Raw genomic sequence first — 24,385 nt, forward strand, 5'->3', positions numbered from 1 at the left:
TCATGAATGATTAATTTAAAAGAACTGGTTCATAAGAGTCATTGGCTCATGAATCGGACTACACTGATTAATTTAAAAGAACTGGTTCATAAGAGTCATTGGCTCATGAATGATTAATTTAAAAGAACTGGTTCATAGGAGTCATTGGCTCATGAATCGGACTTACACTGGTTCATTCAAATTAACTGGTTCATAGGAGTCATTGGCTCATGAATGATTAATTTAAAAGAACTGGTTCATAGGATTCATTGGCTCATAAATTGGACTACACTGATTAATTTAAAATAAATGGTTCATAAGAGTCATTGGCTCATGAATTGGACTACACTGATTAATTTAAAAGAACTGGTTCATAGGAGTCATTGGCTCATGAATCGGACTACACTGATTAATTTAAAATAAATGGTTCATAAGAGTCATTGGCTCATGAATTGGACTACACTGATTAATTTAAAAGAACTGGTTCATAGGAGTCATTGGCTCATGAATCGGACTTACAATGGTTCATTCAAATTAACTGGTTCATAAGAGTCATTGGCTCATGAATCGGACTACACTGATTAATTTAAAAGAACTGGTTCATAGGAGTCATTGGCTCATGAATGATTAATTTAAAAGAACTGGTTCATAAGAGTCATTGGCTCATGAATCGGACTACACTGATTAATTTAAAAGAACTGGTTCATAAGAGTCATTGGCTCATGAATGATTAATTTAAAAGAACTGGTTCATAGGAGTCATTGGCTCATGAATCGGACTTACAATGGTTCATTCAAATTAACTGGTTCATAGGAGTCATTGGCTCATGAATGATTAATTTAAAAGAACTGGTTCATAAGAGTCATTGGCTCATGAATCGGACTACACTGATTCATTTAAAATAAATGGTTCATAAGAGTCATTGGCTCATGAATCGGACTACACTGATTAATTTAAAAGAACTGGTTCATAGGAGTCATTGGCTTATGAATCGGACTTACAATGGTTCATTCAAATTAACTGGTTCATAAGAGTCATTGGCTCATGAATCGGACTACACCGATTAATTTAAAAGAACTGGTTCATAGGAGTCATTGGCTCATGAATGATTAATTTAAAAGAACTGGTTCATAAGAGTCATTGGCTCATGAATCGGACTACACTGATTCATTTAAAATAAATGGTTCATAAGAGTCATTGGCTCATGAATCGGACTACACTGATTAATTTAAAAGAACTGGTTCATAGGAGTCATTGGCTCATGAATTGGACTACACCGATTAATTTAAAAGAACTGGTTCATAGGAGTCATTGGCTCATGAATGATTAATTTTAAAAAACTGGTTCATAGGATTTAACGGCTCATGAATCGGACTACACTGATTAAAATAAATGGTTCATAGGAGTCATTGGCTCATGAATCGGACTACACTGATTAATTTAAAAGAACTGGTTCATAGGAGTCATTGGCTCATGAATGATTAATTTAAAAGAACTGGTTCATAAGAGTCATTGGCTCATGAATCGGACTACACTGATTCATTTAAAATAAATGGTTCATAAGAGTCATTGGCTCATGAATCGGACTACACTGATTAATTTAAAAGAACTGGTTCATAGGAGTCATTGGCTCATGAATGATTCATTCAAAAGAAATGGTTCATAAGAGTCATTGGCTCATGAATCGGACTACACGGGTTGATTCAAATAAACTGGTTCATAAGAGTCATTGGCTCATGAATCGGACTACACTGATTATGCTGTACAGTATTGTATAAATTGTTGATTTGCTCATTGAAACTTCAGAACAAAAGATGGCGAATCGACCTTTTGTCTTGACTGTTCACACTGGTGAAAGTGGCCCACATTGGAACTGAATTCAGATTAAATGTGATTTCACAACAGGTTCAAGCTGGTCACACAGATTTCACTGCGTTGACCAACCGAAAGTTGCTTGGTGTGAGCCGTCAAACACACACGATAGTGGCCCACCATTAACTGAATTCAAATAAAATGTGATGTTGCTGTTCACACTGTCCTAAGCAAAAGGGAATCGATCTGATTTGGGTCCACATTCAGCTCAAAAAGGAGATCAGATGGAGATGACAACATGGTGTTTAATGATCAGGAAAATAATTCAAGTGGCTCGTTCAAACATTCATTCGATGAAGATCTAATTCTTTGTTTGTCCATCAAGTAAATCTTTAGCCTCGTTGATTTTTGTGGCCAGATACGGGGATCCACCTGCCGAAGAAACAACACCGACAGCTCAGAGGAGGTCAAAAACTGCAGAGTTTCTATTTTATGATTGAGCTTCGACAAAATACGAGTGCCTAGAGAAAGCCTCACCTCGGTCAGGATGGTTTAAAATCATCAGTTTTCTGTGTGCCTGTGTGATCTTGCTTTTGTTAGCGGTAGGACTACAGGAAAGAGAATGAAAACCTTAAGAAATGCACATGGGTCAAACTTTGGCTTTAAAATGATTTGAATTACATGTATTAACATCCATCAAGCTTATGGCTCAGAGAGCAGATTTAAAGCCCGTTCAACACAAAGGATGAGAAGTTTAACTAAAGTTTTAGTAATCATTCTAGTTCTCAGAGTCCACGCCTCAACTATAATGACACAGAGACAACATCGTTGGAATCACTTTCCGAATGTTTTTTCCAGCTGATGAATTATAAAAAAAACATTGATTTTAAGAAGTGCGAGCATTTAAAGCATCAGACGATAAAACTGTGGCACACTTATAATAAAACAATGGTGTTGTGTGTTGAATGCTAGTTATCTTTATCGTTTTTGGTGTAAACGGGTCTTAGCTATAACTATAAAAGTTATAATAATTGTTCTAATTCTATGGCAACGTCCACACCACAGCTATAATGACACAGGAACGGTATCGTTGGAATCACTTTCAGAACGACTTTTTTCCCCTCGCTGATGAACGATAAAATCACTGACAGCCAATCACAATCCATCCAACTTCTTCCATCCAAGCATTTAATTGGCAGCCGACAAAACCAGAATGTTAACGTGGACACATATATAGGGTTTCGTTCTCATCACAGTGTTGAAACTGCACTTGTAAAGATTTCTAATGATCTATTACTAGCTGCTGATGCTGGTCTGTTATCAGTACTTATACTTCTTGATCTTAGTGCAGCATCTGACACCATTTCACATCCTATACTTTTGAGCAGGCTGGAATCTGTTGGAATTACTGGTATGGCTTTATTCGTGATTACACGGGCCGCATTCAATTTGTACAACTCAAACAGTTTAAATCAAAACCCACCTATTGTTGTCACTGGTGTTCCCCAGGGTTCTGTTTTAGGACCTCTTCTGTTTATTATTTATCAATTGGCAGCATCTTTAGGAAATATGATATTCATTTTCATTGTTATGCCCGACGACACCCAACTTTATCTGTCTTCTAAACCTTCTTCAAAGTTTCCCTCTTCTGCTCTTGCTGAGTGCTTAAGGCGAGACACGGCAGGCAAAAACATCGTTTTTTTTTTACTGGTCAATTTTGAGATTTGGGGATATTTGTCTTCAATAACATGTCTTCTTTCAGACTTGTGTTGAAAAAAAGTCCGAAATACACATTTAGGTCTTTATTTTACTACACTTTGTCTGTTTGCATCTGTAGATTTCTCATAAATTCAACAAAAGTTTGCGTTCTTAATCAACGTGCTGCTCGCGATCTCTGCCGTCAGCCTGTCATCAGAAGCACCGTTAGGAAGCTCTCTATCTTGTGTACAATCCTGTCGGATCCAAATATGGTCATTTCCTTTTTATCAGCAACCAATCGTGAAAGTAAAAGGGCTGAATGCGCAATCTCATTGGCTGATGAAAAATCTTTAAAGCCCGTTTTCTCAAAATGACTTTTCTCTCATTCTCCAAGTCCGAAATCTCCCCCTTCAGTAGCACCTATACACACCAAACCTTCCAGTCTTGTACCTAATTATATTATGAAGACATTTACAGAGGGATTTGTAAATATATTATTCCTAGCCTGATTTATATAACATTTTATTCCCAAAAACATGGCGAAAATAATGTTTTTAAGGCTATTGACAGTATTTTCTGATTTACAGGATAACGAAAGTAGATATCCATAAATCCCTCTGTAATTTTTTTCCCATCTAATATGTGAACACAATGAAAAAATTATTTTTAACCTGGCTTTATCCAATACTCAGATTTCGTTTTTTAAAATATATGCAAATTAGTGCATATTTGATTAGATATTGCCTGATTTGCATTTTTAAACATTAAATTACAGAAAACTTGTAATACATTTTTTTCTCATCTTAATGTAGGTAATCAACTGGGAAAGTTTCATGGTAATATCTGCTAGTTAAAAATGTTACCCTATTCACCTGTAGTGTCTCGCCTTAAGTGGATTAAAAAATTGGTTTTCAAGTAATTTTCTAAAATTGAACAGTAGTAAAACTGTAAGGTGTCCTTGAGTGCCATGAAAGGCAGGTGCCTTTAAATAAAATGTATTATTATTATTATTGTTATAGTTATCGATCTTAATGTGAATGGGCCATGTGTGTACAGGTCAGTACAGCGCATGATTACATAAAAAACAGTGCAGCGTAATGCAAAAATTGCGTTCAAATGTGGCATAACAGGGTTGAAGAAGCACTCAAAATTGAACTTTGACAGTTGTAGATATTATATGAGCGCAAATGAATGACCGAATGAACTACACTGTAATTATATATATATATATATATATATATATATATATATATTCATATTCCACATGGATGTGTAACAGGGTGGACCTTAACATGGTGGAGATGTAAAGTAAAAAATGCTGGTAAGTAAAAAAACTGAAAATGCTAAAAATATCTGTTAGGATCAGCAGCTGATCTTAAAGTTTTCTCTTGAAATTTTGCCTAACAGGGTGGAATTACACTTGAATTTATTAACATCTACATTAACATATGTTTAAGGCTCAGAGAGCAGATTAAAGGCCCGTTCACACCAAGGATGTTGACTATATCTATAAAGTTTTAATAATTCTTTTAGTTCAGTGAGAAGAGCAGAGTTCACAACTCTTTTCCAGCTGATAAATGATTAAAAACATTGCCAGCCAATCAGAATCCATCCAAGCACGAGCATTTAAAGCAGCAGGCGACACGAGCAGAGCTTAGAATAAACAGAAGGTTAAAGTGCGTCGGTGTCGACGCAAATATATATATGTTGTTATGGTTATTGATCTTAATGGGAATGGGTCTTGTGTTGTACATGTCTGTATAGCGCAGGTGTACATAAAAAAACAATGGAAAAGCAGTGCTTTCAGAAGCAGATTTTAGAAATAAAGGACCAAATGTGGCGTAACAGGGGTTGAAGAAATGCTCAAATTTCAACTTTGTCATTTTTATATATTCTCTGATTACAGAATGGAAAGTTTGCCTAACAGGGTGGACATTTGCGTGACACTAGGTGCATATTAACAGGGTGGAAAGCAGTAAGCAGAAAACATACTATTTTTGAATAAAAAATTACTGGAATTAAAAACGAAAATGTTTACAAATATGTTTTCATTTCAATTTTAACATATTAATTAGTGATTTTGCTGTGTATTTTATTTTTTAAATATGTCTACATAGTTTTTTCTAATTTAGTTTTAGTTATTTCAGTTACATAGAGTTAAACTAAATTAAAAACAAGTTTTTATATTTATTTCAAGCAGCATTTTATGGGTTTAGTTAACTATAATAACCATGGTTTTAATGTTTAAATAATTGTATTGTTTTTGTGTAAATAAACACGGGCTACATCTAAACTTAAAACAAGCAACTGTAGTATATAATATGATGTTTTTGCTCGTTGATGAATATGATACTGTTTATGAAAACATAAGACTACCTGACGCCAAGAATAAGGGAAGCTTCTCTCCTGTTCATCTTTGGCTCAAACCCGCCTCTGTAGTATCCGCTACCAAAAGCCTGTCACACATATACAATATGCATGAGTTTACAGAGACAAAGTATGGATGGATCATAATGTGTGAAATATAACTTGCAGATTTGGATGCTTCCAGAGCTTGTTTCACTTGCGGCTCCATATGTTTCATGGCTTGCATTGCATAGCGACCTGTGAGAGTGGGCCAGATAGGAAACAATCAGGCTTAATTAATACACAGATGGAAATGTATAATGTTCCTGTGTAAATTGATCATATTTCGCTGGAGTCGTACCTGCAAACCCCGCTGCTGCCAGGGTAATGCCCACGGCCACCATGGTACTGGCCTAAAACACACAAAACAATAACCCTTGATTGAGCAATTTGCATTAATTGAGAAGCAATTTGCATTATTCAGTGCAACAACCACACATCAGACCTGTCAATCATAAAACATCCCTTATACAGGTTATTTCTCATCCAACTACATTGATTACATGCATCATAATCACATCTCACCAATTTACAGTATCAGACAATATCACACCTGATATGGTTGTCCAACCAGACTGCAAAAATGTCATGTTTTACATATAACATATTAAATAAACATATACTACGTTTAAAATAAGGCAAAGAAAACACGGGTCTTGAATGCAATTCTATCTCAAATAATTCTAAACATGAGTGATTTGCTCAGGCTGTCAGTCAGTAACAGCACTGAATGTCACTATCAGTTAGCAATGCGCTAATGCTACCTTTCATTTTCTATTCAATGACTTGATAAACGCTCCAGAATTACGCCAGACGCCGGGGTTAAAGTGAAGGAGGAAATACTTGCCATTTTTTTCTGCTAAGACCCTGTGTTGTGATCGCTTATAGTTATAACTTTAATCATAACTGACTGCTAAATGTCAGGCTCATGTGTTGTTGTTATGGGGACTTCTGAACTTCAGACAGCGACCTGCCGCAAAACAAGCCAGTGCGTCGCAAACCTATGGTCGCAAAGCGCGAACCTGCGTCGTAAAACGTCAGTTGCAAAAGCAAGCTGCTTGGTTTCGTAGCGCAGAAATGTGAAGGTAACCATAATATTACAAATTATAAGTACCTAATGGTATTTATTAATGATAAGCTGAGACTATTTCCGTATCTGTCATTTGAAAACGGCCTGTTTGTATAAAATATATCATATAGACTAAGTATATTATAAATAGCCTACAGACTTTCTATATGAGCTAAATTAGGAAAATTAAAAAATAATAATAATAACTTTAAACAGACGAAAGTTATCCATATCATCAGAAGTACTACTTTACAAGGGACTACTTTATGAGTGAGTCTCTTATTTCACTGGTCATGTTTCACCCAACATAAATTTTAAGGCACAAGACTCTCAAATATTCATTACTGTTATGCAAAAATCTCATTCCCATTATGTAGTGCAAATAGTGATGGCAGCTATATATACTGTTTACACACACACACACACACACACACACACACACACACACACACACACACACACACACACACACACACACACACACACACACACACATTCAAAAATACACATACACACACAAACACTTACATAAACACACTCACACACATTCATACACACACACACACACACACACACACACACATTCAAAAATACACACACTCACTCACTCACGCACACACACACACATACACACTCACACATTCATACACACACACACACACACACACACACACACACACACACACACACACACACAATGTTTCATTGTCATTTCTGTAGTAATTCAAAAAGAATAAAAATATCATTGTATTAGTTTTTTCAAGTTGCTTACACACAATTTCTGAAACTATGGCTCCATTTCTTGAAACTCTACACACAAAACACACACACAACATGCAAAACATCAGACATCTCTTGCAAAATCAAACACTTCATTCAAAACTATTTAAACTCTTCCAAATATTGTATTTTTGCGAAGTAACTCTACACACAAACATCAAATGATTAGCCACTCACACACCAAACGACACACAGATGTGTGTACACTGTATATACAGTATGTGCACAACTGATGAATTTTGCACAGTTATTTATATATATATATATATATATATATATAGATGTACACTAAATATGCATACAAGCCAAGTCAGAAAGTCAACTTTATTTCGAAAGTGTTTTGTGCGTGTGTGTGTGTGTGTGTGTGTGTGTGTGTGTGTGTGTATATATGTATATATACATATATATATATATATATATATATATATACATACACATAAATATATATACATATATATTTACAGTATAAACAGAAATTCAAGGGGTTATCTCATTAGTTATCTCATGATTATGCTAAGTGTCATAATTGTGACTTTCCATCTCATAATTATGACTTTGCTACACGATCAAATAATTTTATTTCGTAAAGTGTATAATGTGCTTGCAGTTTTGCAGACTCGATCTGAAGATTCAGTGCATGAGTGAATGGTTTCACCGAGTGAGCCTTAAGTTCCACTTTTAGTGTCTAAGCAATTTGAAAAAAAAATACATTTGTATACATCAATAAAAACTAATGCTAGAGCGAATTTGTTCTGATTTACGTTTTGAAAATCTTTACATTATAGTAATTATATAAAATTTAGTAGTGTAATATAATATAGACATTACTGACTAGTACACAGTGTCGAGAATAAAATGAAAAATATTGACAATAATCGGAATAAGAAGAAAACATGTTTTCATTAACAAACAAAAAGTAAAATAAATGACTTTTTAATTACATTGAGATAATGACATCTGGGGGAGAAATCTGCTTATGTAATAGTCATGAAAATAATATGTGTCATATGTCATAATGGGAAAAAACATATTTAATGGACCTAAATAGTCTTATTTTCTTTATGTAAATTATACATAATGCATTTACATAAAGTCATAAAAGTAAATTGTTTTATCTCATAACTTGGAGTTTTTATGCCATACGTTTTTAATGTCATAACCAAGACTTTTGTCATAATTATGACTTTTTAGCTCATAAATTCGAATTATCTCATAATTGACATTTCAACTTTTTGTCATTATGACTGAAGTATCTCACAAGTTAGACTTTTTATATCATAATTATGACACAATTTTGAGGTTTATCTCACAATTATAAATCACAATTTTGGCTTTTTATCTCATTATGACTCACAGTTTTGACTTTATCTCACAATTATGGCTCACAATTATGGCTTAGTATACCATAATTTTTATCTTACAATTATGACTCACAATTGTGACTTTTTATCTCATTATTATAACACAATTCTGGCTTTTTTATCTTACAATTATGTGCCATAATTCAGACTTTTATCTCATAATTATGACAAATTATGTATCATAATTTTGACTTTTCATATCATAATTATTACTCACAATTTTGAATCTTTATCTCACAGAAGTCATAATTATGACACAATTTTGATGTTAATCTCATAATTATGACTTACAATTTAGACTTTTTATCATAATTATGCTAAGTGTCATAATTTTGACTTTTCATCTCATAATTATGACTTTGCTATATGATGAAATGATCTTATCTCATAATTATGACTCACAATTTTGACATTTATCGCATAATTATGACTTTGTTACACGATCAATTTAACTTATCTCAAAATTGTGACTCACAATTTTGACGTTATCTCATAATTACGACTTTGCTACACGATCAGATTATTTCATCTCATAATTCCGACTCACAATTTTGACGTTTATCTCATAATTATGACTGTGCTACACAATCAAATCATTTTATCTCATAATTATGATTGTGCTACACGATCAAATCATTTTATCTCATAATTGCCTCACAATTTTGTCTTTTTAACTAATAAACCATGCTTTTTTCCCGTTATGTGGCAGAAATGGCCTTCAATAGATAACGCATCATAACTATATTCACAGGTTTGAAGATCATACAATTTCATCTTAATTCGATCTTGGATTTGATCAACTTTGGCTAAAGTTTCCCCCCCGGCTCGCTTCAGACTCGCGGGAAACACAAGGCAAAACGCAGGGCTCTTCCTATGGGGATGGATTTCACTGCAGCAACACAATGAACGGTTGAAGGTCCTAATTATTACCCCCATCATTTGCATAATTACAGCGTTTTTATACCGGCAAAAGACAGTACAGAAATTGTAAATTGTAGTGGACGGGGCCGCAGTCAGCGAAAGTCACGTCTAATGACAAACGCTCTCCTGGCACGCCGTCTGGAGCTTCAATAGCATTGCAAAAGCTACAAAAATGAGAGTTTTGCCCCCAAATCATATGGAATTACAGTGGCGGGTGCATGTGCTGCATCTCCACACACACACACACAAAAGCCCAGAGGAAGCAGAGATTTCTGTTGGTTTTATTAAACCAACCAAGCAATTTAATTCTTTTGTTCAGGAGAGTTCTACTTCATTGATTAACAAAAGCAGGGATATAATTTTTTTCAGCCTTTTTCAAAAGCCTGAAATGTCAAGCCTTTTAAAGCAGATTATTCTGCCTGTGTGCAGTGAATGCAGCCCGAGTAACCTTTTGTCTACAATTAAATATTCCAGCATAAATATAAAAGAAAATCAGAGATGGGGAAGATTGACTCAGGAGAGATTGGCGAGGTAGATCCTCACACTGATAGTGCAAACAGCTTGCTTCTAATTAAATATGCCACAGAGTCTCAAAGCATTCGCTTTCTGCCGCAGAGAGAGAGAAGCTGCTGAGAACGAGAGGAAGAAGTGTATCGCCCCCATCTCTCCGGCCGCATGCTTCCTCTGGGCATCGCAAGGTATTTGGGGATTTTTTTTTTTTTTGTGTTGTGTTGTTGTTGTTTGCTTGGATAATGATTTGCTTTAATAGCAAAGGCTATTCCTGCCGGGAGGCTCTTGAATGGAGTCGAAATGAAAAGTTCCCGGCTTGTTTATGATACGCACTTTGATAATTGGGCTTGACAATGTGACTTCAGGGACGTGAGATGTTTATTTGCCATTTGCTCAAGTCTCTTGCTGTGCGTGAGAAGTTTTTTCATTTTTTTTAAGAGCTTGCTATTTCCATGCATGTTGACTTGTTTTCGCTCCTCATTTAACCCCTAAAATCACAGCCATTCGCTTAATTGAGAATTTAGATGATCTTATCCATTTTGGAGGAAAGTTAGGTTTAGATTTAAGCATATTTTAGTCTGTGTTATAAGACACAAAGGGTTAGAATGGTAGTTTTTGGTGCACAGTTATGAACATTTATTATGCAACAAGATTTCAGCTTTGCAAGGAATCCAAGAGACCAAACTTTTCCCATCTGACCTGAAGGGTTATGTTATTGCTCAACTCCTCATATGTTTTTAGATGCAATAAATTTGCTAGATTTATTTACTTATTATTTATCAGTATTATTAAATAATAAAATATTGTTCTGATGCCTTATTATGCAAGATCCTAAATGTTACAAATTGATTTAATGCACAGTTACATTTTTTATTTACATTATTACGCAGTGATAAAAATAAAACGTTTTTTTCCTCAAGCTCCTTTTAATGTCTTTGAAACTACTTTAACAAGTAAAAAAATACAAGAAAAGGTCACAAACCTATAAATATTATAACTATATGATCATGATTATCTACAAGTATGAAACTACAGTTGATTTACTGGTAACACTTTACAATAAGGTTCATTAGTTAACATGAACTAAGAATGAACAATACTTCTTCAGCCATTATTAATCTTAGTTAATATTAATTTCAACATTTTACTAATACGTTATTAAAATCAAAGGTTGTGTTTGTTAACATTAGTTAATGCACTGTGAACTAACATGAACAAACAATGAACAGCTGTATTTTTATTAACTAACATTAACAAAGATTAATAAATACTGTAACAAATGAATTGCTCATTGTTAGTTCATAATACATTAGCCAATGTTAACTAATGAACCTTATTGTAAAGTGTTACCGATTTACTTAAACATATTGGTTGTGTCTTTGAAATTTAAGTTGTAAAGTTGTAATAAATCGTCATATTTACATAAATAACTGATGTACTTGACTGCAAATTTGGGAAGAGCTTCAGCTAAAGGTCTGATTCGTAGGCCATTACTTTTAAAAGCAGAATTGACTGGTCACAGGTCACAGTCTGCATTCGTGGGCATTATGGCTTTGGAGAGTCTCTCTGTACTCCAGGTCGCACACGTCAGTCGCACATTATGCTGGATTTTACTCACAGAAATAAGACTGCCACGTGTGCAGAAAGGAAACAAGAAATATTAGTCTCAAACCGGCAGATTTCTCCGCAGCGGCGTAATGTGCTTCACTAATCCCTTTATCACGATTAAGTGCTTTTATTGGAAGCTGGCAGAAAAAAAAAATGACTTGACACATTATATGTAAATATATTTAAGGTCACCCTATCACTCAGTTTAATTTGATATTAGAAGTGCAGATTTTTAATCTTAGGAGACAAAAATGACTGAGATTTCAGTGCAGTGTCAGAATTCATATGTTTATGCAGTTTCAGTATATCATTCTCAGAACTGTTAAATCATGCACATTTATATTCTGATAAATAAGATACTATATGCTTTTATCAGACTCGTAAGATCAGCAGATAAGCATGCATCAAATAATATTACATACATAATTTTTTCATCTAAATGTGAGAAAACTGTACAAAGACTTTTATTCAGTTTTTATTTTATTTTTAGGCGTGGGAACCACCACAGGCCCCACGATATGATATTATCACGATTCTTAAGCCACGATACGATATTGACATTTTAAACACTTTGCGATATTGCAATAAAATAATTGAAATATATTGCGATTTCAACTGCAAATGTGCCCAAAGGAAAAGTTTGTCTTATCTAATACGATAAAGTTCTCAGTCTGTTAATTTCCTTTGTGCCTATCTTGTTAAATATTTTCCTTCCTTGCATTTAAGACATGTTTTTAAATAGAAATTACAATGTTTGCACATTTCAGTGTTTGCACACTTAATTCAATGCATTTGTTTTTTTACAATACATATTGTTTTAAGCAGTTTTACAAAGAACAACCTTCCTAAGCCTTTTAAATAGAATTTGTTTTAGGTATTTGTTCTTGAAATTTTGAGGCTGGCTTTCCGAAAAAATCTGCGTAATAATCTTAAATTAAAATGTTTGCACAAAACTGTCATATAGCCTACTAATGATATGTAAACGTACAACAAATAGATCGAATATGAAAGTGTTTTGAAACTCGATACTGATGATGTAATGGAAACGGAACTGTTGCTATGGTAACCTCCGCTTGCAACAGTAGCATCTGTTTTTATCAGGTAAAAATACACGCTCTGAATATGTAGAATTTTGTGTAGAATTAAAACTCACAAACTTTAATTTTGACTTCTTCTGGGTACGTTCAAGCCTCAACCCCCTGCAATTCACACAATGATATTGTCATCAAGTTAGTGGGACATTTATAAATCTATTTTGCATAATACTTTTGTGTAGCGTAGCATCCTGCGCTTCTTTACGTCAGTACAAAGGTGCGATCACATTAGCGAAATTTTGCCAAACTTTTGTAGGCAAAAAGGCCCATTATCTATGGTCAATATTGTAGCTATGTATGACGCACAGTTCATAAATATTTCACGCTTATGCGAAATTTACTATGACATGAATTCTATTTTGGTGAAAATTCACAGACCAGCGGTAAATGGGTCGGGACCTTAATGGGGGTGTTCGTAAAGGTGAATAGAGGATTTGTTATGTTCAAAAACAACATAACACATACACTACCATTGCTCATATAAACATTCACAATTCACATGCTTATCCATATGCAAATATGCTGTTCCCGCCCCCAGATGAATCTAATTGGTCCATTACTTTGACATTGTTGCACTCTGCTGAAATCGCTGAAATAGTTTTCAAACTGACCCACTCTTTCCACACCCTCAAACTGCATTATGCGTCCCATGCTACAATCAGAGCTTTCTCTAGCGTGTAAGCGCCCTCAAAGCGGTCCTACATTCATGCTACGACACGTATCTATGACGTATCAGAACAGCTGCCTCTCAAAATGTTTGTGGCTCGTATGATTTGAAATGAATCCAAATCGGAAATTCCTGCCAACAACATTTGACCTTTTCCCATTCAGCTTATCAAAAGCTCATGCAAATGGGGACGAAGGCAAAAGTCTGTAATTACAGGAATTAGATTCGCCGCATCTGCTCTGCACAGCGTTTGCCACCGTGACCGTCTGTAAGTGAACGCCTTACAGGTGGCCTATTGAATCAGTCGTTCATTCAGCCATCTCGAACAAGAAGAGCCATGCGGATGTTTCGCTCACTGAGAGATCTCTTTCTGAGGCTGCTATACACTTACACAAGTGATTTCAAGAAACAAAAATCCTCATTTTGTTAGTGTTGAGGAAGCTACCTTGTAACTTGAGCTTTCCAAGTCACAAGCCATTCAAGATTTGTTTAATTTGTTAAGCTGCAATTGAGAAAAAGTAGTAGCTCCAGTACTAGCTGTTACATCGATGCCACTTAAGGAGGGAATGTAGATTCCCCAAGTAATAGGCCACTCATAATTTGTCAAGTTACAAACTGCTCATAATTTGATTAATTAGTCAAACAGTTGTTTAGGAAAATCAAGCGTAGCGTCAGTTCTGGCAGGTCACGTTAGTCAAGCTCACATCAGCTGACTCTCAGCTGATCCACATCTACATATAGGAATACGACGCCTATCACTGTATTCATTTATAAGCTCCTTCACCTCAGTATTATCAGCAGCTATCGCGTTTCTCAGGAGCAAATTACCTTCCTCCCTCCCCAGCTCCACCTGTCGTCAGTCAGGATTTGGTATTCTGGTTCCCCTTGAATCAGAATAAATTCTCGAATTATGTTGTACTTTAAAATCTTGAATTAATGATATCTGCAATACATTCATGTTGGTTCTGTTCTGCTCTTATCCATGCTAGGCTGCATGGATGCACAGGGCGTTCTTGCCCAGTCGCCAATCCAAACTGTATGCTAATTGTCAATCGTATTCGACGATAGAGGTCCTGACAGAAAAGCAGTTAGCTATGCTATTAGCTTCTAAAACAAAGCTCCATTGAAGCTACTGTACTTAAGGAGGCAATATCAATCTGCGAACCAATTTACTACAGTGAACAAGACTTGTTTGATTGTTATTAGTTCCCTCGGCTGTAAAGCTACATGCGCAAAACATCAAAACCACTGATGTAGCGTTTGGACGCGCTACCAGTTGGAAAAAGTTGTTTTGTAAGTAAAAACCTACATCGTCTTGAAAACAATTGAGCTACGGTTAAAATTCTGGAAAAAGTAGTCAAGTTAGTAAAATTGCAACTTAGTTACTCCCTAAAGGCGCATATTATTTATAAATATAAATTTCATGGACTAAAAAAGGTCCATTGTCAGGAGTGTAACGATCACACTGAGATCACTTTTAGACATAGCATCTTTCTGTTGGTCAACACGGCGAATTTGTGTTACTAACTTGAAATCTGCATGGGGAAATCTTTCGCCCTGACGTGAAATTCCTGATCTCTTGGATTCCAGGTGAAATGACTGTTTTTTTTGTGCACAAAATTTCACGGAGCAATGGTAAATTTGACCACACCATAACACTTCATACCTCAGTCTAGGACTAGTTAAGAACTATTTTGATATAAATGTGTTGATGACTTGTTGAAGAACAGACTGTTAATGAAAAGAGTCGCATTACTTTGAAATACTATTATACAACTAACAGATAAGAATATTGTAGTTAGTCACCGAAACCTGCTAGGATGAAACTAAATGCTTAAGACTATTTGAAGAAGCATTAATATAACGTACTTCCGCATGCTTTGGACTGCTAGCTGTTATCTTGCCGTTTTCATTAGGTGTTTTACTACTGTAAAATGACATCACTTACAAAAGTTATGTGTGCATCAGTGAACCTAAATACCTAAAGACCTAAATAATCAATATTGAGATTTGCTGTCAAACTTTTTCACAATTACCTGTTGCAGCTAGGGGCAAAAATTTACATTTGGTATGCGCTAGAATTGCCATGATATCATATTTTTTACACCGGTACGGTATCTGCGTTCAAACCAATTATACCAATATTAGTGCTGGTTGGATGCTAGATGGTGCTGTGGGGTAATTTTCACTCTGCAAATTGCCAATGCCAGGGGTTGTAAACCAGGGGTTGTAAACCAAAAAAACATTGCAACTTTGGCACGTGGAGGAGGGGTAATCACTGGCACGTGAGCCAGAACAAGAGAGGTGTATATATTTTATTATGTGTATGTATCTGGGCAAAAAAAAACTAGCATGCTAACCGTGGAGGTCACATGGCCTCCGGTGGATGGATCTGTGATTGTGTTTCATGGATTTATGTTGTTTTTTAAAGACTTGTTTGAGATCGACCGGATTTGCACAAGTATAAAGGAGAGCAGGTGAACTTTATGATGTTTTGCTTCATCTAGTTTGTACAGGCTACCTGATAGCCTATTTATGTAATATTTTTGCCAGATTGGACATTTCTGTATAGTTTGCGGTCACGTTTTTCATTCACTTCACGTGGCCTGATACTGATACTGTCTGAAAAACTATTGTAACTGTGAGTTCACACACAAGTGGCCGGAAGTCATTCATTTTCATTGTGAGCTCTGGCGAGGGTGTCACGGTGTGTCTTAGACGGTGAGAGCGTCGAGGAGAGTTGAAGTCAGGTCAACGTTATGGTAATGAGCTACGACGCGGTTCGGCGCCAACCAATCGACATGTAGAAGTCCTCTGCTTAAGAGGATTCATAAGAACGCAGTCAAGTAAACTTTGGTTCCGACCACATTAGTTCCCAAGCAAAATGGAGGAGAGGTTGATCATGTTAATTTGATAAGAAGGTGCGCAACACTATTTATATAATAAGGTGCGAGTTTGGTCTTTTATATTTATATTTTATCTTTTACATATGTAGGCTGCACACAAATTTATGTTTAATGTTAGTTAAAGACCAAGGCTAGTAAAAGTCTCCTATAAACTGCATGTTGAAATTAGACTAGCATTTAACCATGAACACAAAAGCCAAACCACACATATGGCTTTTAATTGGTTTATTTCGTTAGCAAACATGCAACTATTATTGTTGAGTTCTTTCCATCGATCAATTTCTTACTTTCACATTTAAAAGATTTCATGAGGTTAACTTTTACCCTACTTGTGGTCAGTCTGCACCAGTGTCGTAGGCAGAAATTGTATTTTGGGCGGACCAGTGAAAAAGTGAGTGGGCCAATAGTTTTTCCTAGAAAAAAAAAAACTTAAATAAGAATTAAACCTTAGAGAGTAGAAAAAAGAATTCACCCAGTTCACCCCAAAATAAAGTAGGCTAAAAGTAAAAGAAATTCAAATAATGAAAAATATCAGCAGAGCACGGTTTGAAATGAATAACAACACACTCCCCAATTTCTGTTAAATCAACCATATACAATGCAATCAGCCTGGTGGAAATTAAGCTTTTGTGCAAAAAAAATTGCAACTAATTTAAACTAAACAATGTACAGTAGGCTAGCCTATAAGGCATTCAGCTATACTGTACACAACACACCACTAACTTAAGGCGAGACAGGTGAATAGGGTAACATTTTAAAATAATAGATATTACCATAAAACTTCCTCAGTTGTTCTGGAGAATGACAAACAACTAATTTTGAGAAAACAGCATTTAAAGATTTGTAATGTAAAAAAAATCATACTTTTTTAGCAGAAACAACTATTTACAGACACAATATCTTATCAAATCATCAGCAACAACAATACAAACCACCTAAAACACATCAAAACTTATAACACAGCATTTATGGCCAACAACTGAACAGAAGAACCACAGTCAAAAACAGTCAAAAACACACATCAAAATGTCAGAGCACGTCACGTGATGCATCTGAACGAATCACGTTGTCAGAAATTGACATCAGCCAATGAGATTTCGCTTTTAGAGTTAAATGCCCCATTGTACTTTCACGATTGGTTGCTGATAAAAGGAAATTACCATATTTGGATCCGACAGCATTGTGTACAGGAGAAAGTAGAGAGCTTTTCAACGGTGTTTGTGTTATGACAGGTGCAGACAGCGATCGCGGAGCAGCATATTGATTAACAACGCCAACTTTTGTTGAATTTAGGAGAAATATACAGACGCAAATAGACAAAATGTAGTAAAATAAAGACCTAAATGTGTATTTGGGATTTTTTTTTTCACCACAAGTCTGAAATAAGGCATTGAAGAAGACAAATAGCCCAAAATCTTAAAATTGACCAGTGAAAAAAAAACCCGATGTTTTTGCCGTGTCTCGCCTTAAATCACTTCACGGGCAAAAATTAAGGAAATTAGTTAAACAACTGGCCTACCTTTGTTGTTTTCATTCTACAAAACAAGATGCAAGTGCCTGGGTTTAGTATTAAAAACAGAAATGATCTCATCATAGTCCAAAGAGTCACAGTTATTTTTCAAAGAACTAAAGGGCAAGGCCGCCAGAGCCCGCCGCCTAGAGAGTCTTCCTGTCGGACTCGGAACCCCTAGCAACCATAGCAACCAATTACGTTCCGGAGGGAGGCTTTCACGTATTTTATTCGGAAACAGAATTAAACACACACCAGTCAACAATAAAGCAGGTTTATATTAATATATTTTCTTAAATACATTTGAATAATAAAAATAAACTAAAAATGTATTTTGATCAAACTTGCCTGGGCGGGCCAGTGAGTTTTGTGGGCGGGCTAGTGCCGCCCTGGCCCATTACTGCACAAATACCGATCAAACATGCTTGTTTACTTTGCATCCCCTTTAAATAAAGTTTGCAAGACCAAGCATTCAATCTACGTCAGAGCGTCCACAAATCTTTCTACTGCATTGTTGACACTCTCGCCGGTGGTGGTGCAGTTAGGCTTTATTTCGCCGGTGGTGGTGCAGTTAGGCTTTATTTCAGTTTGGATTGAATTTTGTGCATGTTCTCTGAGTTAAATGGTTTATAGTGCTTTAACACACAGACTGTACAGGAGCACATGCATATTTATTCATGGAACAAACAGGTTTGATGCACCGTTTATTCTGCTTATTTGCTGATTGATTCATTGTAAATTTTATGCCTCTGAATATAATATTTTGGTTTTGCTTTTCTGTTGATATTTTTTTATAAAATAACAGTTGTTCTGGGTGATGTGCCAGAGGCCTCAAATGAGCTGGAGGGACTTGATCACGCCAAGTCCCAGTATGCGTGGGGTTTACAGTCAAGTACTTCTAGTTGGTCATCAATAGTTTTTTTTTTATGTCATTCAAAGTTTTTAAGATCTTTTGCTGATTTATTTGATGAACATCTAGACCAGGGGTGTCCAAACTCAGTCCTGGAGGGCCACTGTCCTGCAGAGTTTAGCTCCAACCCCAATTAAACACACCTGAACCCGATAATCAGACCTTGATTGTCTGGTTCAGGTGTGTTTAATTGGGGTTGGAGCTAAACTCTGCAGGACAGTGGCCCTCCAGGACTGAGTTTGGACACCCCTGATCTAGACCATACATTCTTGGTTAAGCACAAAATTGACACCTATCCATCTTGCTCCAATACCATACCTTACCAGCAAAAAAAAAAGAAAAAGAAAAAAGAGTTGGTTAAGAGGCAAATCGAACTGATGTTAGTGGAAGGCATTATTGAAGCAGCGTCAGTTGTAATCGTTCAAAAGCCTTCCGGTGAACAAAGATTTTTTCGTAGATTATCGATGTCTGAACCGTTTTACGGTGAAAGACTCGTACCTGCTTCCGAGAATAGACGACTCCCTTGATTTTCTAGCTAGAGGCCATTTTGTGTCCACAATTGACTTAGCCAAGGCCTATTGGCAGGTGGCCATGGAGGAATCGTCAAGGCCAAAGACCTTCACTTCATTTTCATTTCTGATCGTGGGTTGTACCAGCTCTGTGTTCTACCTTTCGGCCTGTGTAATGCTCTCCTCGCCCATGTCTGAGCAACACCTGATAGACTTAAGGTGATGATACACAGGGCAACTCTTTGACAAATGTTGCAGGGCAATGTTGCCGTCAACGGGCAACCAGGTGAGACACAGGGCCCACGACCCATCTAAAGTATCAAGATAGAAATTTCTTGCCCATTCTCAATGGGAAAGTGCCCAAGCAACATTGCCCGGCAACATTGTTAAAAAAAAAGTTGCCTCATGTATCATTACCTTTAGAGGAGGTCCTGGCTAGGCTTGAGTCTGCTGGTCTGTTGATGAAGTTGGAAAAGTGTCAGTTCTGTTGGAAGGAACTTACCTTCTTAGGGTATCGGGTCACCAAAGACAGTATCCTACCTAACGAGGAGAAAGTGAAGGTGGTCGTTGATTTTGTTACTCTAGTAAATGCTAGGCAGGTGAGACCGTTCTTGGGTCGGACAAGTTACTACCAGCGATTCATTCACAAATATCCACAACATGTTGAACCTCTTTGTGTGCTTACGAGAACCAATGCTCCTTTTGTGTGGACACAAGACTATAATGCTATAGATTTCCTCAAAAGTAAAACTGTCGCCTGTGCCTAGCTTGAGGTTTCTGCAGTTTTTACTCCCATTCTTCATTCACGTGGATGCGTGTGAAGTCGGTCTGGGTGCTCCTTTGATGCAGAGGGATGAGGAAGGTAGAGAATGTGCAGTTGCTCATGCCAGCCATGCGTTGTACAAGTCTGAACGCCCTTACTCGACCCCCTAGAAGGAGCGCCTAGTGGTAATTTGGGCACTTGAGTATTTGAGAGCATACATTGAGGGACGGCATGTCACAGTTTTTTCAGATCGCAGCAGTGTGAAGTCGTTGATGTCCCAACTAAACCCCACTGGCAATTTTGAGATTATCCATAAACCTGGAGTGTCCAATAGCCTGACAGTGTGTCTTGAAACCCCTTACTTTCTTGTGGTCAGCCGGTTGACGTTCTCCCTGATTGCGCTGTTCTTGGGGTAATGGACTTGCTTATGCCTGTGTTGTTTACGCTCAGAGATCACTTGAGAAGCCTAGAGCTGAATGACCGAGATGTTAGGAAGCTGTTTAGTGTGTTGGAGAAGGGTAAGGGTATGTCGCTGAAAGAAGATCCTCTCTTCGCTGTTCTTGATGGTCTTCTGTATCACAAAGACTCAAAATCTTCTTGTACATTGTGAGGTTACGGCGATCTGTTGTGGGAACTTCAGCTGGCAATCAAGATCAGCTTTCAGCTCCCAGTTGCCTCCGGGTGACAGCAGGGACCACTCCTTTGTCTTGCTGCTTAACGCCTCACCCCCTTGCCTCACGAACTGAATCAGCCCATGAGATGTTGCTGGGCTGGCCCTGTTGGCTTCCAGTCTACGTGTTTCGATGACTTCAGCTAATTTTCGCAGGACTTGGTCGTGACGCCATCCATAACGTCCTTGGGTCAGTACCGTTTTGCAGCTGGACAGGGTGTGCTGTAAGCTGTGGTTCTGATGGCTGAAAAGCTGGCAGATCTCCTCTGAGCCGTACCAGAGATGCAGATTGTGGGGGCTTGGGAGGGTGTCGTACGTGGCCCTGATTAGGAAGCTCAGCCTAGCTTGAGGCATTCTCCACAAATCGGCCCACGTCACGACCCTGTCGATGGCGGCCTCCCGGGTTGTCCATCTCCCTTGCTGGCACTGGCTCACTGCTGTGATCTTGTAGCCCTCCTCTTCCTCCCTCACAACTTCGGAGATCACCATTTTTTCCTCTCTGTCTTTGAGACTTTGGACCACATCTTAGGTGATGCAAGGCCTGCCCTACCCATGTTAACTATAAGTTAATTTATAACAGTGTAGAAATGATGTAGGCTACATAAAAGATTCATTGTGCAGTCAGCTTCATTGTTTATAGCAGAACTTTGTGAGATTGTGATGAATTGAGGTGATAGCATTTTTAGTGATTATAATTGGAGTGCTCTTTGCACGCTTTATAATCCAAACAGAATGTGAATAAACTTTTGTTTTGCTGCATTAGGTAAGGCAATGGTTATAAATCACGCATACAGTATGCTTGCTTTTCTGTTTAAATTATAGTGGTTTCCGAACCACTTTAATAACTGCTTTAATAACAAATCATTTATCGGGAACGTTTATACTGGGATGTGTAGGTTGTTGCTAGATGACACGTAACTTGAAACAATTTCATGTCATTTTACCAGACAGATGTCGTTAGCCATTGACTTCCATAATATTTTTTTCCTACTATGGAAGACAATGTCTACTGTCAACTGGTTACCAACATTCTTCAAAATACCTTATTTTGTGTTCAACAGAAGAAAGAAACTCATACATGTTTGGAACAACATAAGGGTGAGTAAATAATGAAAGAATTTTCATCTTTGGGTGAACTATCCCTTTAAGTCATTTCATTAAGCTGGAAAATATGCTAGTTCTCGTCTCCTGTGCATATTTTCCACTGACACCAGTGGAACCAGTTTTTCTCTCTCTGGGCAACTGAACCCTTCAACTTTGTGTTACAATGTGCAAACTCCATTCATGCGTAACTGGGTGTGAAACAGTGATTAACATGGAAACTAAAAAATGGCACTTCATGACAAAAAAAGTTGCTGACCCCTTGGGCCTAAACAATAACGCAAGGCAGTTTGATTGTAAACTCAGATGCAAGGTATGCTCACTTGCAGGTATCATATTGGTTATTACCTCAGCAACCACTTGCTTTGTACGCACTCCTTGTGTATGAAAAGTATCCGTACAACTGAGAAGCGGCAAGATAATTATTTAAGACTATTTAATTCTTTAGGATATTTGATATAGAAACTGACATTGTCAAGGAAGTTTAAGTACCTTTAAACTGGTATAAAATATCATCAAGCTTAACCAGTATTACCGGTATTACCGTATCTCAACACAAACCTACTATGTGCCAAACTCGACTTTCTCGAGTATGTGAAACAGTGTCATTTGTGATTGCTCAGAAACTTTTTGAGGAATTGCAAAATAATGCATGAAACAGTTTGTTTTTAAAATTTATTGTTATAACTTCAGAACATAATGTAACTAATATTCCTGCCTTAACGCCCCCAAAACCAGACACTGTATTATCATTCTTTTGGAAGAGGTGGTTTCTGCAAAACATGCAGGATACATAAACAAACATGAAAAACTCTATACTACTCTAAAACTTTTTATTATCACGTGAAAATAATGAGGATTCAGTCGCAAATGTGAAATAGTAACAATTTATTTGGCAAGTTCAGAATGAAGTAGAAATCGAGGGTCAGATGGCTGGTGCAGATGATTGCTGCTCTTGGCAACGCAGGGACGCAGTGGGCAAAGATCCTAGTGAAGAACCCAGCTGAGAAGAGTCCACAGCCACAGGAACAGAATCCCCACAGGAACACGAAGAAATACCAGAGAATAATTCCAGAGAGCTCAAACAGGAACTGGACGGCATGAGAAAGCCAAACAATCTGACAACACAGGACGGATAGCAGACATTAAATAGATGAGTTGATGAGCCTCAGCTGTCGCCGATCAGCTCATCAGTGACAATCAGCTGACACAGACACATACACAGAGAGAGAGATAGAGAATGAGTCAGTGAATCCATGAACCGTGACATTTATACATTATTTTTTTCCATTGGTTTGGACACAAAGATGAACAAACTCTATAAGTTTAGAAAATGTTAAATGTTTGAAGTTACATGAACGACCAACGGTCTGTTTCCTTTATCATGTTCTTGCAGCTTAAACGGTTAGTTCACTCAAAATATCTGCCATCATTTATGTACCCTCATGTTGATCCAAACCCATAAGACCTTCGTTCATCTTCGTAAACACAAATTAAGATATTTTTAGTGATAAATATTTTTTATATTTTTCTGTCCCTCCATTTAAAACCTATTCAAATCTTTCACAAAGAGATCGTAAAATAAATCCATAAGAATAGAGGGATTTAAACCAAGTCTTCTGAAGAAACACGATAGCTTCATATGATGAACAGATTTAATTTAGGCTTTTATTTACATATAAACTGTGATCAGCAAACAATGTTTACAGTATTCAAATTTGGTAAACAGCAGCTCAAGCATGAGAACCAATGAGGTTCATTCTTGTGTTACGCAGCACGTTTGAGCTTCAGCAAGAACCAATGAGGTTCATTCTTGTGTTACGCAGCATGTTTGAGCTTCAGCAAGAACCAATGAGGTTCATTCTCGTGTTACGCAGCACGTTTGTGCTTCAGCAAGAACCAATGAGGTTCATTCTCGTGTTACGCAGCACGTTTGTGCTTCAGCAAGAACCAATGAGGTTCATTCTCGTGTTACGCAGCACGTTTGAGCTTCAGCAAGAACCAATGAGGTTCATTCTTGTGTTACGCAGCACGTTTGAGCTTCAGCAAGAACCAATGAGGTTCATTCTCATGTTATGCATCACGTTTGAGCTTCAGCAAGAACCAATGAG

General features: G+C 36.9%; 1 protein-coding gene and 1 long non-coding RNA gene across 2 annotated transcripts in view; one reads left to right on the forward strand and one right to left on the reverse strand.

The window, feature by feature from the left end:
- Positions 1 to 2,078: 2,078 nt before the first annotated feature.
- On the reverse strand, positions 2,079 to 6,877 carry dnajc19 (DnaJ (Hsp40) homolog, subfamily C, member 19). The gene is made up of 6 exons (XM_084417714.1): positions 6,743 to 6,877; positions 6,197 to 6,248; positions 6,023 to 6,093; positions 5,866 to 5,945; positions 2,329 to 2,399; positions 2,079 to 2,223 (listed from the first exon to the last, which is right to left on the reverse strand). Exons 1-6 carry the CDS (start codon positions 6,743 to 6,745, stop codon positions 2,153 to 2,155), a joined length of 348 nt encoding a protein of 115 aa, XP_084273840.1. The 5' UTR covers positions 6,746 to 6,877; the 3' UTR covers positions 2,079 to 2,152.
- A 3,657-nt stretch (positions 6,878 to 10,534) lies between these two features.
- The window catches only part of LOC311296054, a 148,309-nt gene continuing 134,458 nt past the window's right edge, over positions 10,535 to 24,385 (forward strand). The window contains exon 1 of the long non-coding RNA XR_014628467.1: positions 10,535 to 10,724. This is a non-coding gene — a long non-coding RNA (uncharacterized lncRNA). The remainder of the gene's footprint in view (positions 10,725 to 24,385) is intronic.

The sequence above is a fragment of the Rutilus rutilus genome (genome assembly GCF_951802725.1).
Source record: "Rutilus rutilus genome assembly, chromosome: 8".
Lineage (NCBI taxonomy): Eukaryota > Metazoa > Chordata > Actinopteri > Cypriniformes > Leuciscidae > Rutilus > Rutilus rutilus.

Excerpts from the sequence above, each read along its gene's own strand:
- dnajc19 (XM_084417714.1), bottom strand. Across the intron at positions 2,400-5,865 it reads TCCCTTATTCTTGGCGTCAG|TCCTACCGCTAACAAAAGCA; the intron begins GTAGTCTTATGT and ends TCTTTCCTGTAG. Across the intron at positions 2,224-2,328 it reads TTTAAACCATCCTGACCGAG|GTGGATCCCCGTATCTGGCC; the intron begins GTGAGGCTTTCT and ends TTTCTTCGGCAG.